Below are 14,417 nucleotides of genomic sequence, written 5' to 3' on the forward strand. Positions count from 1 at the left end.
AACAGGTATTCTTAAATCACCTTGATATTCTAGATTAAATCTTACGTTTATGGCTTTTCCTTATTTCCTTTTGACAGATACTCAAATTGCACGACATTTTTGATAAAGCATCTTGTAACTGAAGAGGTGAATGTGTTGCAAAGGTGATGCGGCATTTTCAGAATGGAGATTTCTGAACTTAATGAGAGGATGGAAATTGGGCATTGCCACTCATCCTTTCCTTGCTATCCCCATAGTTTCCTTTAGATCCTAATTCTTCCAAGGCCATTCCTTGCTTAACTTACTCTGTGCCGCAGCCCATTCTATCCGCTTATAAAGAAGCGATCAAAAAATATACATTATGGCAAATATCAACCTTGTAAATAAGTTTTGAGGTAGAAAAGTCCCTTTATTGTTAGAAGTCCCTCCAAAGTCTGTTTTTTCACAGTTTCTGATTGCTTTCAGACCCTTTTAGAGCTTGGAGCATCTCCTAACTACAAAGACAGCTGTGGCCTGACGCCACTGTACCACACCGCTATCGTGGGAGGGGATCCTTACTGCTGTGAGCTGCTCCTTCACGAACACGCTACCGTCAGTTGCAAAGATGAAAATGGATGGCAAGAAATTCATCAGGTAGGAAAGTTTACTTTTTGTTTGGAGCTGAAGTTGCACAAGGAAATGTGCTGTGTCTGTTCTATGGTTAAAACCTATTTTGAAGGCTGTTTGGATATGTTTAGTCCACGCACATACAAGTACGGAATTACTTCCTTTTTCTATTTGCTTATTACTTTTCCTCCTGCTGTGGTGAAGTAGAAGTGGATACTGTTCCTGTGGAGTTCTGTAACTTTGAAATCCTGTGGTTACGGTGGATTTTGCTGCAGAAATTGCACTAGTCATATCTATGTAATGGGCTCTCGGAAGTTTAGCATCCTACTAGTAGCACTTCAGTAAAGAAGTGTAACTCAACCTTCTTGTTAGATGCCAATTTTAGTATCCTTGGTAATACTTCTTGCGTGTTTGTCAGAGATACTTCCTCCTTTCTCTCTGGTGAACTTTACAGGAAGATTTGGATTGAAGATCCCGCTGCTAGGATCCCTACGTATGTTGCACTGGAGGATGTTAATCTCTTACAAACTCACAGTTTGAGTCAGTTTTCATTCCCAGTGGGTGTGGAAACTGGGATTCTAATGATTTTTCTTTTGCTGTTTGTACGTGGGATTTCGTTTCTTCTCTTGCATATTTGGTGTGTGGATAAAGGTGGTAGCATTCTCTATAAAGAAAAATTATCTTAAAAAAGTAATCTTTTGAGGTTCACGGTGCTCATACCATGAGCCAGCTACGGTGCCAGCATTCATCAGGCGCTGAGACATCTTGGTCAGCTTCACCATAGCTATTGGGAAGGTAGACCGACCTCCTTCCTCACCAAAGACCCAAACTGTATCTCTTAAAAAGACCTATAGTGTTTCACAAGGCATTTTCCGAAAAAAATTTTTCTTTGAAGTCTCTTGTCTTCTCCAAAGACATCTGGATATTATGCAAGAGTTGTGTAAGAATGCTTTATTAATTTCTCTTTGTGTAGCAATAAACTCAGTAATTTACAAAGCTTAAATATTCTAGCAGTCCTAATGTCATCACAGCTGTTTTATGGCTTTCCTCTGTATGGATGAGTTTGAGTAATAATAAAAAAATGGAACTGATGTACTACGATCAGGTAAATAAAGATCTGAGTAATCAGCCTTAGAGGCCTGCATAGGTTATCTAGGCTCACTTTCTTTTCTGTGCATTAATTGTTTTAGTACACAACTTCTTTTCTTCTTTTCTTTGAAAGAAATGGGAGATAGCTTTGGCACCCAGGTTTGGGCAGGGATCTGAACTTTTTCATTGTGTGTGTTCAGATTGAGGTTGTTTTGGTCCATATCTAGTTGGGGGAAAAAGGATTAATGTACTACCATCATTTCTGAAGATGTGGAGGAAATGAATTTTATAGATCAAAGTATTACCCCATCTGGACTCCTTGAAAATACAGAGAAAAACTCCCTATTTTGAAAACTCAGCCTCATACACATATGGCTATTATTTCTCATCATGAAACAGAGCTTTCCAAACCCATTGTATTGGTTGTAATCCTAAATAAATCAGGGTTTACATCTGGATTATGTGCAATCTGTTTTCAGTAATCAATAATACAAGCATTCCTCAGAATTAAGAAAGACGATGATATGATACAATCCCATCTGTTGCCATCTGTGTGAAGAATGCAAAGTTACCTTGAATGGCAAGGAAATAATTGATAGCAAGTCGATTTTTTTTATTTTGCTAACATAGTCTTTAACTGTAGAAGTTAAGCTTCTGGCTTACCTTTATAGTAAAGGGGAAAAGGTAAGGTGGCGGTTTGTGCTGTGCTGGGATAGTAATAAAAATTAGTTCTTGTATTTTAGGAGTTATTTTAACAATTACGTCTGCACATTCATACCTAGATTTTGAGTGACTTTTAGAAACTAGACAGAATTGGTAATTTATAGCTAATCGTGCATTTGCTCTAATCTTCTGGGCAGTCAGGAACACAGTTATGGTTTGGTACTGATTCTCCCCTCGCTTGTTGTTGCATGCTTCTGCTGCCTAGTGTTAAAATGTTCCTGGTCTAATAACAGCTAGCATAATGTATCCATTATTTTGGCAAATAATTTGTAAATGAATAAACTGTTTAATAAACACTGTTTTCCCTTTCTGTGTGTTGAAAATGGAAAATGGAGGAACAAAAGATGTAATGGTTAGGATACTAGACTGGAATTTGGGATGTGTCACAGATTTAATTTGTGTATTGAGCAGTATGCTTATTTTTTCTGTTCCAGATTGCAAGATGCGTAGGTTTGTAACTCCCACTGAAGTCAGTAGTAATTAGGTACCTAAGCCAGAGTGAATGGCTTTGTATACCTGTATCTCTCTGTTTAAATTCCATATTATTATACAGGAATGATACTGATCTGAGATGATATGAAGTTAAAAACATTAAAAATTGGAGGTGCTCAGTTGGTTTACTATAGAGAAGGTAGTCGAGTAAATGAAACCGATGAATGGAAATACTGTGATTTTCTTTCTCAAGCTTATTTGCTAATCAAGAAAGTTTCAAATGTCGCTGCAGTCTCATTCAGAGGGGTTTATTTGCAAGCATTCAGGGTCTACCAGTTCATTTGCGTGGCTGATAAAGTAACTCCTGAAGATTTTCTCTCTTTTGGATCAGTGCCCTGGGTATACTGTGAGTCTACTTGACCTCACGGAATCAAGAAGATTATTACTTGAATTTTGGCCAGATTTCCCCAAAGTGTTTTCACGCCTTAAAAGCAAGCTTGAGAAATCTGATCATCTTCAGTGCCATCTAGTGGGCAACTTTCCGAAGATTAGCAGGACAAAAAACCCTATCTCCTGTTAGGCTGCTTGTCACATTTGACAGTTATGAATACTAGTGGATAAAAAGTGCCAAACTTTGTGTTTTCTTGGTCCCTTAAACTTCTGTTCTGCAAATAAGCGGGTGCTTGAACTTACGCACAGACTGGCTGTACCTGAAGTGCACGCGTTGGCGTTTACAGGCGTATGCACATCTGGGTGTTAGTCCTCCCATTCAGTCCAGGGGTGGTTCTAAAATTTAGGCCCTAAATAAAATAGCATCTTCTCTGCTAAAAATCTTTACCTGAAACGCTTGCCTAGATTGTATGATAACCAAAATATGAATGCATCTCTTTACAGGCTTGCCGATACGGACACGTCCAACACCTAGAGCACCTCCTCTTCTACGGCGCCGATATGTGTGCGCAGAACGCCTCGGGAAACACAGCGCTGCACATCTGTGCCCTGTACAACCAGGTGAGCTGGCACTCGCCTCCTCTGCTGGCTGACATAGCGCCGCAGAGCCATACCATCCTCATTCAGTGACACAAAGGTCCCCAGAGGGAGCTGAGTGGTGCCTGGGGTCCCCTCTGCGTGGCTAAGTGGGGAGGGATGTCTTGCTTTGGGGGAAGATGGATCTAGGGAGTCCAGTCCCATGGAGACTGGAAACCAGTGCTGTAAGAGAATGACACACAGCCAGGAAAAAAGGCATAATTGAGGTACAAATGCTAAATCTTTCATGTCCTTCCACAGAAACAGAGGCTTGTTGAGTTTTCTGTTGAAGTAGTTCACTGATTTGGTGTTAGGTTTTCCTGGGATGCAGTTTCCTCGCTTTTAATAAATGCATTTTGGGATAAATTTCCCATTATTATTGATCCATAGAGGTAAGTTACACTGAAGAAGAACGTAGCTCATTATTTTACATTTTTTTAAAATTTAATATGCAATGAAGTGTTACAGCTTTTTTACAGCGGTCTTAGAAACTAGAAAGAACATAATTAAAAACTATATTGTTAGTATTTTATTCACTGATTGCAAATAGGGCTGCTCATTGTAGGTAGCAAGAGTATACATATTAATTAGAAAATAAAACAACACCATGTTCTACCAGCTTATATTGTTTTTGGTATCATATCTAAATGTTTGTTTCCTATTCAGAATTTATTACTCTTTTGCTAGAATTTAAATTAGAATTACATAAGAAATACTTGGAAAATACTGTGGAAAGGTGTCTGTAGATTATACCGAAGACACTGGATTCTCTGCTGTTTACAACTTGGGTAGTCATTTACAAATAATAGAACCATTTGATCCGATAGCATTTTATATTCTTTTTGTGTGGATGGGATAGGGAGCAAATGAGTATTACAGCTATGTTAAAACACAGAGCCTATAATGTTACATTGAATTAGGAAAACAGAAGTCATGAGATGTGACTGTAACTACTGAAACATCTGTTAAAGCATCTGCTTCTTAATTAATTGCCATCTTAGTTTTTTTCAAAAGTCTTGTCAAGACAGATTCCTCAATTAGGTCTAAAATACCCTCAACTTCTTAAAAAAATACAGTTTTGGGAATAATTTAACATTTTTCAAGGCTGTTGACTTGACGTGAGTGTCATAATTGATGTAAATTCATAAGGAGTCTATCCATACAAATCTTCAAATAATCAGCATTAATGGGGAAGTATTCAGCGTATCTGTGGGAGCAGTACCTCTATGGAGTTCTTTCCCACCGTCTACCCAATGTCTTCAACAGTTCATCAGGTCCCTACATCAACTAGTTTAAGGTTAGAAATAGTTTCTTTGCTCAGCTTGGGTGGCTTCTGCGACTGCAGGCATACAAATCTTTTGCAAGCTGGCACTTGTTAAAAATTCCTAGAAAATTTTACAGAGAAAAGAAATTCACCTTCATCTCCAAAAAAAAAAGGTTCATTTAGGCTTCACATCACGAGCTTACCATGTGTAACTGTAAGCATTTTTGTGGAAAAAAAAGATAAAATATTCACTTTCACCTCATCTACTTCACTTTTCCTGAGTGAGAATTTTGAAGTCTGGACCATAATGCATATATAACCTTAAAATTGTGAACGCATCTGGTTTTTTGTAACCATTTTATTGCAGTGTTTTCATGGCTATAGCTGCTTACAAGATCACACACTTTTAGCAAAGGTTATGCAGTATGGTGCAGAAATTAGAATAATCCTGTGGAATGACAGTATTTTTCATGTAGAGATAGGTTTTTGTTTTTTTTTTTTCTCCTGACCACAGTGGAAAAAATTATTCTGTAGAAGACTCAGAGACTCTAATTGAAATTGTGACTACAAATTTGCAAACATTTTCATGGTCATTAAGCTTGGCTTTGCGAATGGAAGTTTAACATCTTGTGACTACACTGTCATGCTCCTGTTTTTCGTAGTCAGGTACACGTGAAAATAAAAAGTTTTTCTCAGGGTTCTGTGAAGAGTAACCTGCTGTTAAAAATCAATATGCTGACTTTTTTCAGTGTCCCTTTTATTGGAAGTTGTTATTAGGTAATGTGGAAGGAACGATGTTGTCCTTTTCTGGATGGAGAGGATGGGAAGGACAGCAGTATCCGTTTTACCCCTTGATTCCTGTAGATGGAGTCATTACCCGTTTGATTTTTCCCTTCCAGTCTTCCCTGGAGGAATTTCTTGGGATGCTTTCTGAAGCTGGTAATGCTGTTTTTCTGACTGTCAGTGAAGTGCTGATCTGAATAATTTCTTGCTCTTTTAAAGTTATTTTGTGGCCATCCAGTAAATGAATAAAATCTAGACAGATTTTATGCCTCTGTATTCTGCAAATAACAATGTTGGGATGAGGTGTGCCTTCTTTCAGTCATTGGATTGGTTTCTGTATGAAAACTGTTTAATATTAAATCAGGTAATTAGCTCTCAGAGAGCAACCTGAATCTAATCTGCTGACAAGCCCACACTTCTCTGTGAAATTCTTTTTAATGTTACCATGTCTAAAAAGCTGCTGCATATTCAGTTCATGTGTGATATAATGAATGAACAATACTAAGCTCTCGGTATCAGAAGTTACTAGGTTGTCAGGGTGAAAATATGTGCAAACAGGAGTTACGGCATTCGTAGGCAGCACCTTAACAATGAGAGCTCTAAAATATGGAATTTCTACTGAATTAACAAAGGAAAAGTAATGAAAATAATTTCCAGTGGTGACTCTTTTGCTTATTCTCCCTAGTTTTTTCCCCTTAATACTGGGAGGATGGGGAGGAGACAAAAGGGAGAGAAGATGAAGTTAAGAACGCTTCTGTTTGTTTTAAAATAATAAATGAACAAGTGCAGTATTTCGTCCAAAACAAGTTTCCTTGAAAAGTCGTATGTTGAACAACTCTGACCGCTTTTGTCAAAACTTTCCTTATCAAAACCATTTAATAAATAAATCACTTCACATATTTTTCGTTACACTGCAGACAGCTTAGTTCAATTTATAAGTCTTGTAGAGTTTTAAAGTGTGTAATTCTTTTGGTTGTGTAGTGTTGAATTATTTATTCTGATAACTAAATGAATAATCAGCCAATAAATACAGTATGTTTCTTAATATCATGATTTATATTCTCAAGTTCTTGATCAAAATTGGGCATTTTAACACTAAAGGGTTCTACTAGCATTTCCAGTATGTTTACTGAGCAGCACCTGGTGGAATAGTGGAATAATTGTTATTATGGGAATATAATGCAGTGTGCAAACCTAGAATCACTTAGGAGTCAGACAAAAAGGAATTCTTGGAAAAATAACCCTAAAAATAACTTTTTTATTATTATTATTTTAAACCTGGAGGTCATCTAGATTGCAGCACAGGTACTTCTTTTGGATGATTGCTAATACAGAGCACTGAAAAATGAGAATAACATTTTGACATTTTACGCATTGCTCTTGGTCTTCCTATGTTTAGAGATAGAGAGGACACACCTAATGTGCACATTTCAGTGCAAGCAAGTGAACCTGTCTTAATTATGTATCATATAATATGAGATATATATCATAATGAGATGATTGATAATACACTGTCGAGGTATGATCCATTCTGTTGTTTCAGTCTGTTATACAGAATAGGAAGTGGGGGAACAAAAGAATGTCTTTCTGGAGTACTGAATGTTGGTGAAAGGATAGGATAACCGCCTCCCCACATACATTTAGGACAACCTTGTGATGCAGGAGACTTAAAGGGATCAAGAAGCTGGTGGTGTAAATTAGACCACAATGAAAAAAAATATTTTCAATCCTAATTTCTGCTCGTTCACTTATGACTCAGAATCTAGTAAATAAGCTTCATTTCTGCCACTAAAATAGCTAAATTGTGTGTTTGTTTTCTCTGGCTGCAAATTTGCTGTTAAAAGTGAAAGGTAGCACATTGAAATACCTCATTAGGTAGAACTCCATAGTACAACATGACAAGAAATCTGGAAAGCACAACAAAATTAATAGAAATATTTATGATGAGGAAACATAAAAACATTTTGAAATGTGAACTGGTTTGCATAAGGTCCTAAGATGAACATTGAAGATGACAGGTAGGAAATACAGCCTATATATGGATCATCAAAAAGTCTAGTATTTGGAGAACCGTGCCAGAATCGCAGAGGATTTCTAGTAGGGAATGGTTAGTCATATTTTACAGCAGCACAGACTAGCAACTTAAGCAATACACTGTATCGGTCCAAAAAAATTGGTTTTAAGGGATTTCGTTTGCAGATTTCCTCCGTTCAGAGTGCCTGACGCTGTACTTTTGTCTTGTTAGAAGGTCTGTATTGGGTTTGTGCTGTAACTGTCAGTATTTTTAGAGGATAAAAGAGAAGATAGGGCTGGTCAGTGCAGCGTGTGTAGCCAGACCAAATAACTTCAGGTATATTAAAAAAAAACCAAACCATACATTTAATGTTTAAAATTGAAGATAGGTTGAAAGAGCCAAAATAAGTTAATGCAAGGAGTAAAACTGCTTTGTTTAATTTTTAGCAGTAGAGGAGGATATCATTCATCCCAGGTACTCTTTCCTGTGCTGGGAACAGTACCGTTTTCCCTACAAAATAGGCAAAAACCATATGAGAGTCAAATTTCATTTAGAACTAACACATTTTCTGCAAAATCAGATTTTTCATGTATGGAATTTCCACAGTACACTTTTTAAAAAATTTAATAAGATGTTTACCTCTCGCATTCCTCTACGTTTTTTTACACTTGCATATTGTTTCCACACACTGCAAAAGCACCTAAAGCCTTGTCATATTTAAAGTACTATTTTAATAACTTAAGTTCTCAGATTATTTATTTAGTTTTCTTCTCATCTGAGGAAATATACACCAAACACCAACACAGCTCATAGCCACAATGGCTCTTTAGTAACTGAAGACCCTTATTAAAAAGTTCACTCTTCTGCCGTTTTCAGGAGAGCTGTGCAAGAGTGCTGCTGTTCCGGGGAGCCAACAAGGAGATTAAGAATTACAACAGCCAGTCTCCGTTTCAGGTAAAAAAGAAATGCCCCTTCCCTCTGCCTTCCAGAAATACTTGCAAGAAAATCTCACGGGAACTTGGTTTTGTGGAGGAGTTGCACTTCACAAGGCTGAAAACAGCTGTGGAGTAAGAGAACTATCATTTTGGAAACTGTGGCTTTTGTGCAATGCAATAAGTGAAGATGTCCTGAAATAATCAGGACTGAGAGAAAAACACACTCACTCTCAGCTCTTCTGGTGACAGTATCAATGAGGTTGAGAATTCTTTGAGCTGTTGATGACAAACATGAAATGATCGGTGTCCTGTGGTCAGCTGTGCCTTGCGATGGGACTATCTCCTGTCCCGTGTAAGAGAGATCCAAGGAGCGAGTGGGCAGCTAAGCTTTGCTTGGCCCCTGTTGGCTTGGCCAGAAACTCTTCCTTCCTTGGATGTGAGGCCCAAGCGTTGGGCTACCTTTCGGGGATGGGCCTGATTCAGTGCATTGTCAGCAGTAAAACTTGAAGCTGTCATCTATGTCTCCAAAACAAAATGAAGTCTTTCTTTGGATTAGTCAAAACTAACTAGATGTTTTTTTCACCATTTTCTTATACTAAAGTACTTTCAGAAAGCTTAATTAAAAATCCAAATGGAAGGAAATTGTTTGTCCAAAGGGCTGTCAGGTACGCCTGGCAACCTTAAGCCCTCATTTCTGAAGAAGTCTTAATTAGCCTGGATTTCAGGGAAACATTCATAATGCAAACTGACATGTGAGAAATAGGGATGAAAGCTGTAATGTTTGAAGAAAAAGGAACAGAAAGAGTTTTTTTCAAGTTACAGAAAATAGTGCTTCTGGAAGAACGATGGCACAGTACCATTAAAAGGAACTGTCCTGTTGTGAAACGAGGGGCCTGTTTCCCCAAACCAACTGGTCTTTCAGCCAAAAGAAATTCTGTTTTGCCTTTGCTTGTTGTGTCTTTCCCATGCCATCCTCGACCCACTTTGGATAATGCTGGCATAGAATTCAAGGAAGACTGCCTTTTCACTCATGCTTTGAAATAGTTGGAATGTTAACTATGTCCATATGAGTTGGCTCCCCAAAGTTCACATGTAGATAATGCCTCCGAGTTTCAGAGTTTAAAAAAAACCTCAGTCAAATATGTCTATATCAGTTTAATTATCTCCATATTTTGAAGGTTTCCTGGACGTTAAGCTCAAGAGTTTAAGAGTTGTCCCTGCAAATTCCAGCCAGATCATTGTTTACTTTTGGGACCAGTTTCCCCAAATTGGGGAAACGGTGCATTTAATTTTGGGCACCATTTTTGGCCTGCTAATAGTTTGCCACCTATATTTATGCTCAGCACAAATTCGCTAAGTTCTAGATGATACTTATCACTGCACCTTAGAATTATGGAGTGATTAAAAAATGGAATAAGAGAAAACCCTAATTATTGGAGAAAAGGGTTCCTGTGTCATCTCTTTACTTTGAGATGAGATTATACTATTCCTTTGTGTCTTTGAGATTAACTTTTCTTTTGTTTTAGGATTTTATGTATGGAGGGTAAGTGGCAAGTAGAATATTTTCCATTTGTCTTCCTCTTTGTGCTGACTGCTACGACATTCTTGTTCTTCTTGTTCTTCCTCTTAGAACAGAAAAATAAAGGGGAAAAAGGCAGAAAAGAAAATCTTAGTAAGAGCTAGTGCTGATAGTTGTAGGGCTTCAAGAAGTGATGGATGACTAGCCAAAACTAAATAAAACCAACTGAGCACAGGAGAGAGAAGAAATAATTTCAAGAGAAGGGTACAGCTCTGGAAGTGCACTTACTGACCAGTGGACTGTCTCCTGTCCCTGTGGAATAAAATCCTCTTTGTTGTTGTGTATTATATGTTAACACTTCTGATGCTTGGGCTTTTGAGTGGTCACTCTCCCCCAAGTATGGACAGAAGGACTGACAGGTTGTCTTTGTTTTATCCTTTCTAGAGCCACATGCTTAAAAAACGGAAATTACTTTCCATCTTTTTACTCTATGGGGTGTTACTTTTAGCTGCAGGGAATGTAGGAAAAGTTCTAGTTTTTCCGAATGCAGTGAGCAGAGAAAACCCTGACGCCAGCACTGCCATAAAGCAGCATTAGAATTAATTCTTTGCCATCTGTCTGTTGCTGACCCAGTCGATCAGACACCACAAGTGGAGCTGTTATAAAATTATGCAGAATCCCCTTGAGTTAATAGGATTTTGCATACTAAAAATGTTTACTCATGTAATCAGTAGCAAGGAACACCGAAGCATCTCATATGTACATAATGAGAACGGTTGTAGCTGCAGCCTCTATTCCTTTGAGTAACCTCCATTATGTTCTTTTCTCAGAAATCTAAAAGGATGATTCTTTTGAATTGCTGCTTAGAAAATTGATGATATGAAAACTGTGCTATTCTGTAAACCAGAAGTATCCAGACACGGAGAAATTTGTGTGTTGCTTTCAAGTCTTGCCAAAGTTTTATTTATTTTGATGAAAATGAGCAGCAGAGTTTGTATCTAGCATTAGTGCCCCATGAATGTAGTGTAATTTTACCGCCAAAAAAAAAAAGCGCATGTTTTCACTTGTTAGCAAATCGCAGTGCTTTTTAAAACACTCATGGGTTTACTGGATCGTATAGAAGGACAATTACTCTGGGCTGAACTCTGTGCCGCGTAACTCAGGTATCCCACCCTGTGTACACACCTCGGCCTGGGGTCTGGCTCTCCTTTTTGCCTTTTCAGTGTCTAGCAGAGTTCGTGTTGGAATGGCCCTGTCGGGTGTCGCGGCCATGAAAAAGCTTGTCTGTATTTCACGGTTAAGCACCTAAGCTTTTATTAGCTACCTTTGAAGAAATGTGTTTCATCCTGATTGATTACTGGGGTCCATTAAGTTAGTAATCAGTGTTGGGTACAGTTGGTGTCTCCCATAGCCAAAAGTCTGTGACTGTCAGCCCTAACGGATTGTGCCGCTGATGGGATGCGCTCTGCGGCACCAGAATATGGGTCAGCAGACATTTCTCTGTATGTCTCTTGTGGGGTCCCTCCGCCTCCTAATAGGTATGAACACTTGTGTGGATGTGGGGTGAATCTCCTCCCTTCGTGTGGCTCCCAAGCAGGTTAGGGCAATCCTGCATCGCCGTCCTCGGTGGAAGCGTGAGAATTTTCCGTGCCCTGTGTATTTTGGTTAAAGGCTGCCTAGCAATTGGAGTTGAGATGAAACCTGTGCCACATCCTTACTCTATATTGCCACTTCTGTTTGTTAATCGCTTGTCTGTCCTGTCTTGGCTGGGTAATCTGAGTACCTTACACACTAATTATTCTGTGCTAACAGACGGAAAAAAAACCATCGTCATTACAGAGCTGGACGTGCTAGCGAATACGCTGTTATATACATTGCGCTTGGCCGTTTTTCTTTTGAGGTGACTGTAATTGGAGCGGGTCTGTGCTTTCATTCGTAGCACTGAACTGGGACGTGCCCTCAGCCACGCCTGCTCGAAGTACTGCTGATGCCTCCACGACCGTTCATACCTTAGGACAGAGCTGGCTGAAACGTGGATGTTTGCCACCAACGTACAGTACCTTGATTTACAGCTCTCACAAACTAGCTCATGAAATGCTGAACTGTAACTTCTGGTCCACCTATAGGTTGGCTTTAAAGTTTCCAGTGGTTTCCGGGTTTTTTTGATGTTACACTTTGCACTTTATTAGGAACACCTCCCAAAATATCCTTTCAGAAAAGCCATGATATCCTATCAATGTCTATAGCTCCCTAGTTTTCCACACATTTTATGTGCTCCTAGATTAACGTAAAATGATTTCTTACCTATCTGGCAAATATTAATCCAGTAACTCAGAAATATCAGAGTTTTGCAGTGTCCACAAGCTGTTGGAATTCTGTTGTGTAAGATAAAATGAACACACACCTTGTTTATCATGTTTCTCCTTTTTCTTTTAGTGAGCAGAAGCTCTATATGAATAATTCATGTTTTTGTATGGGCTATAAAGCGCTTTCAAGCTTAGAGCTGATAGAGCTAATAATTAGTCAGTGGTTTTGAAGCATATGTGTTCAAATATACAGAGGAACTGTTCTGAGGTGGCATTTAGTGGCATGTTTTAATGGCAGAGTTGTACCTGAGAATGATTTCTCTCTCAGATGGACCTTGTTATCGACCGTTGCTGTCCCAAATCAGCACGGGTTATTAACGCACTCGTGTTACATAGGCGGCAGGAGGAGCAGCAATCTTCCAGGTCCACTGCAGGTGGAATTGTTCCTTTCAGTGTGTGTTGGCTGTACATCCATTTTCAATTGCTCATACTTTTGCCAGATTTGACTCATTTGAAATGAAATTTTCCGTGCCTGGTATCTCAGGCGGCATTGTTCGGAAAAACAAAATGATTCAGCTATTTCGGAGTACGGGTGAGGGAAAACATGTGTTGTTTTGCTCATACTGAAAAACTCTGTTGACCCACCTCTCCTTGTCCAATCTCCCCTGTTGTGTCATGTTGTTTTGTTTTGTTTTGTTTTCTTTAATTGCCCTGCATGCTGTCACTGATCTCCATGATAATAACGTGGCAGTGTAAACCAGTTTGGAGTCTGACTCAAATACAGGGGCTCTAAAACCAGGCTGGGTATTTGGAAGCGGAGCTGGCTGGGGGGAATAAAGACAGGCGCCGTTGGGGATGGGTAAGTAGACGCTGAGCTTGGAGATGGTGAGAAAGTACAAGACCGGCTGAGACTTGGAAGAGTAGAGTGAATGGAGGAAAACCAAGATTGGTAAGGGTCTTGGGGAGGAGAGAAGTTCAGATGAGAGGGACGTTGGGACTGACTGTATAAAGAGGGAGCCTTGTTTGGGTAGTGGTGGTGGGGAGGGAGCCTCGACTGGAATGTCTGAGCGGGGGGACCAGGGAGGATGGGGCTGTCGCAAGGCGGAAGGGCGTGCAGTGCTCCCAGCCCTGCTAGCGGTCTGCAAAAATTCATCTTGTTTATTATCCTGCATATCACTACAATGGCTTCTCAAACCTCCATTTTGCTTTAGTTTGTTATAATTTTGAATTTCATTTTTTTGATGAAATTTAGAGGCAAAGGACAAGAAGTTCTTCTCAGGTATTTTTTGTCTCTGACTTATTTTTGAAAGGGTGAAACTCTGAGAAAGCTAATTTGAAACCTGAAAATCTCTGTCCGGTGCCTCAAAAAGGCATCTTTACAAATAAAGTAGTGTTTTCTCTCTTGATGTTAAAACATTTAACTGTCGTGTTAACGGAGTGTATGAATTACACAAGGACTTTGTTTTTGCCAGGTATTTATTTTCATCCTGATTCCTTTCCTGAAACACCTGCGTGAAGAATGCCTCATTGAGTATCGTGTTTTGCTCTTTGTGTGTGTAGCTCTTCTCTGATGATGCATTCTGCCTTTAGTCAGACTTTCATTTTTTTTAGCTTTTGTCCTGATTTGAGTCAAATTATGGAATTTATTCATACTTGCTTTGGTTGCTTTATATTTTTTTATCTTAGGTTCACTGCTTGTGTTGATCAGTTACATTGTGTTTGGCAGTACAGAAATAATAGG

At 39.0% G+C, this 14,417-nt stretch overlaps 1 protein-coding gene across 1 annotated transcript in view; it reads left to right on the forward strand.

The window, feature by feature from the left end:
• The window catches only part of SHANK2 (SH3 and multiple ankyrin repeat domains 2), a gene marked incomplete at both ends in the record, with an annotated part of 314,691 nt that overhangs the window by 12,058 nt on the left and 288,216 nt on the right, over window positions 1-14,417 (forward strand). The window contains 3 exons of the mRNA XM_082485045.1: window positions 445-612; window positions 3,724-3,840; window positions 8,793-8,870. Coding sequence (XP_082341171.1) covers window positions 445-612; window positions 3,724-3,840; window positions 8,793-8,870 — 363 coding nt within the window. The remainder of the gene's footprint in view (window positions 1-444; window positions 613-3,723; window positions 3,841-8,792; window positions 8,871-14,417) is intronic.

The sequence above is a fragment of the Vanellus vanellus genome, assembly GCF_965231255.1.
Source record: "Vanellus vanellus genome assembly, chromosome: 6".
Taxonomy (NCBI): domain Eukaryota; kingdom Metazoa; phylum Chordata; class Aves; order Charadriiformes; family Charadriidae; genus Vanellus; species Vanellus vanellus.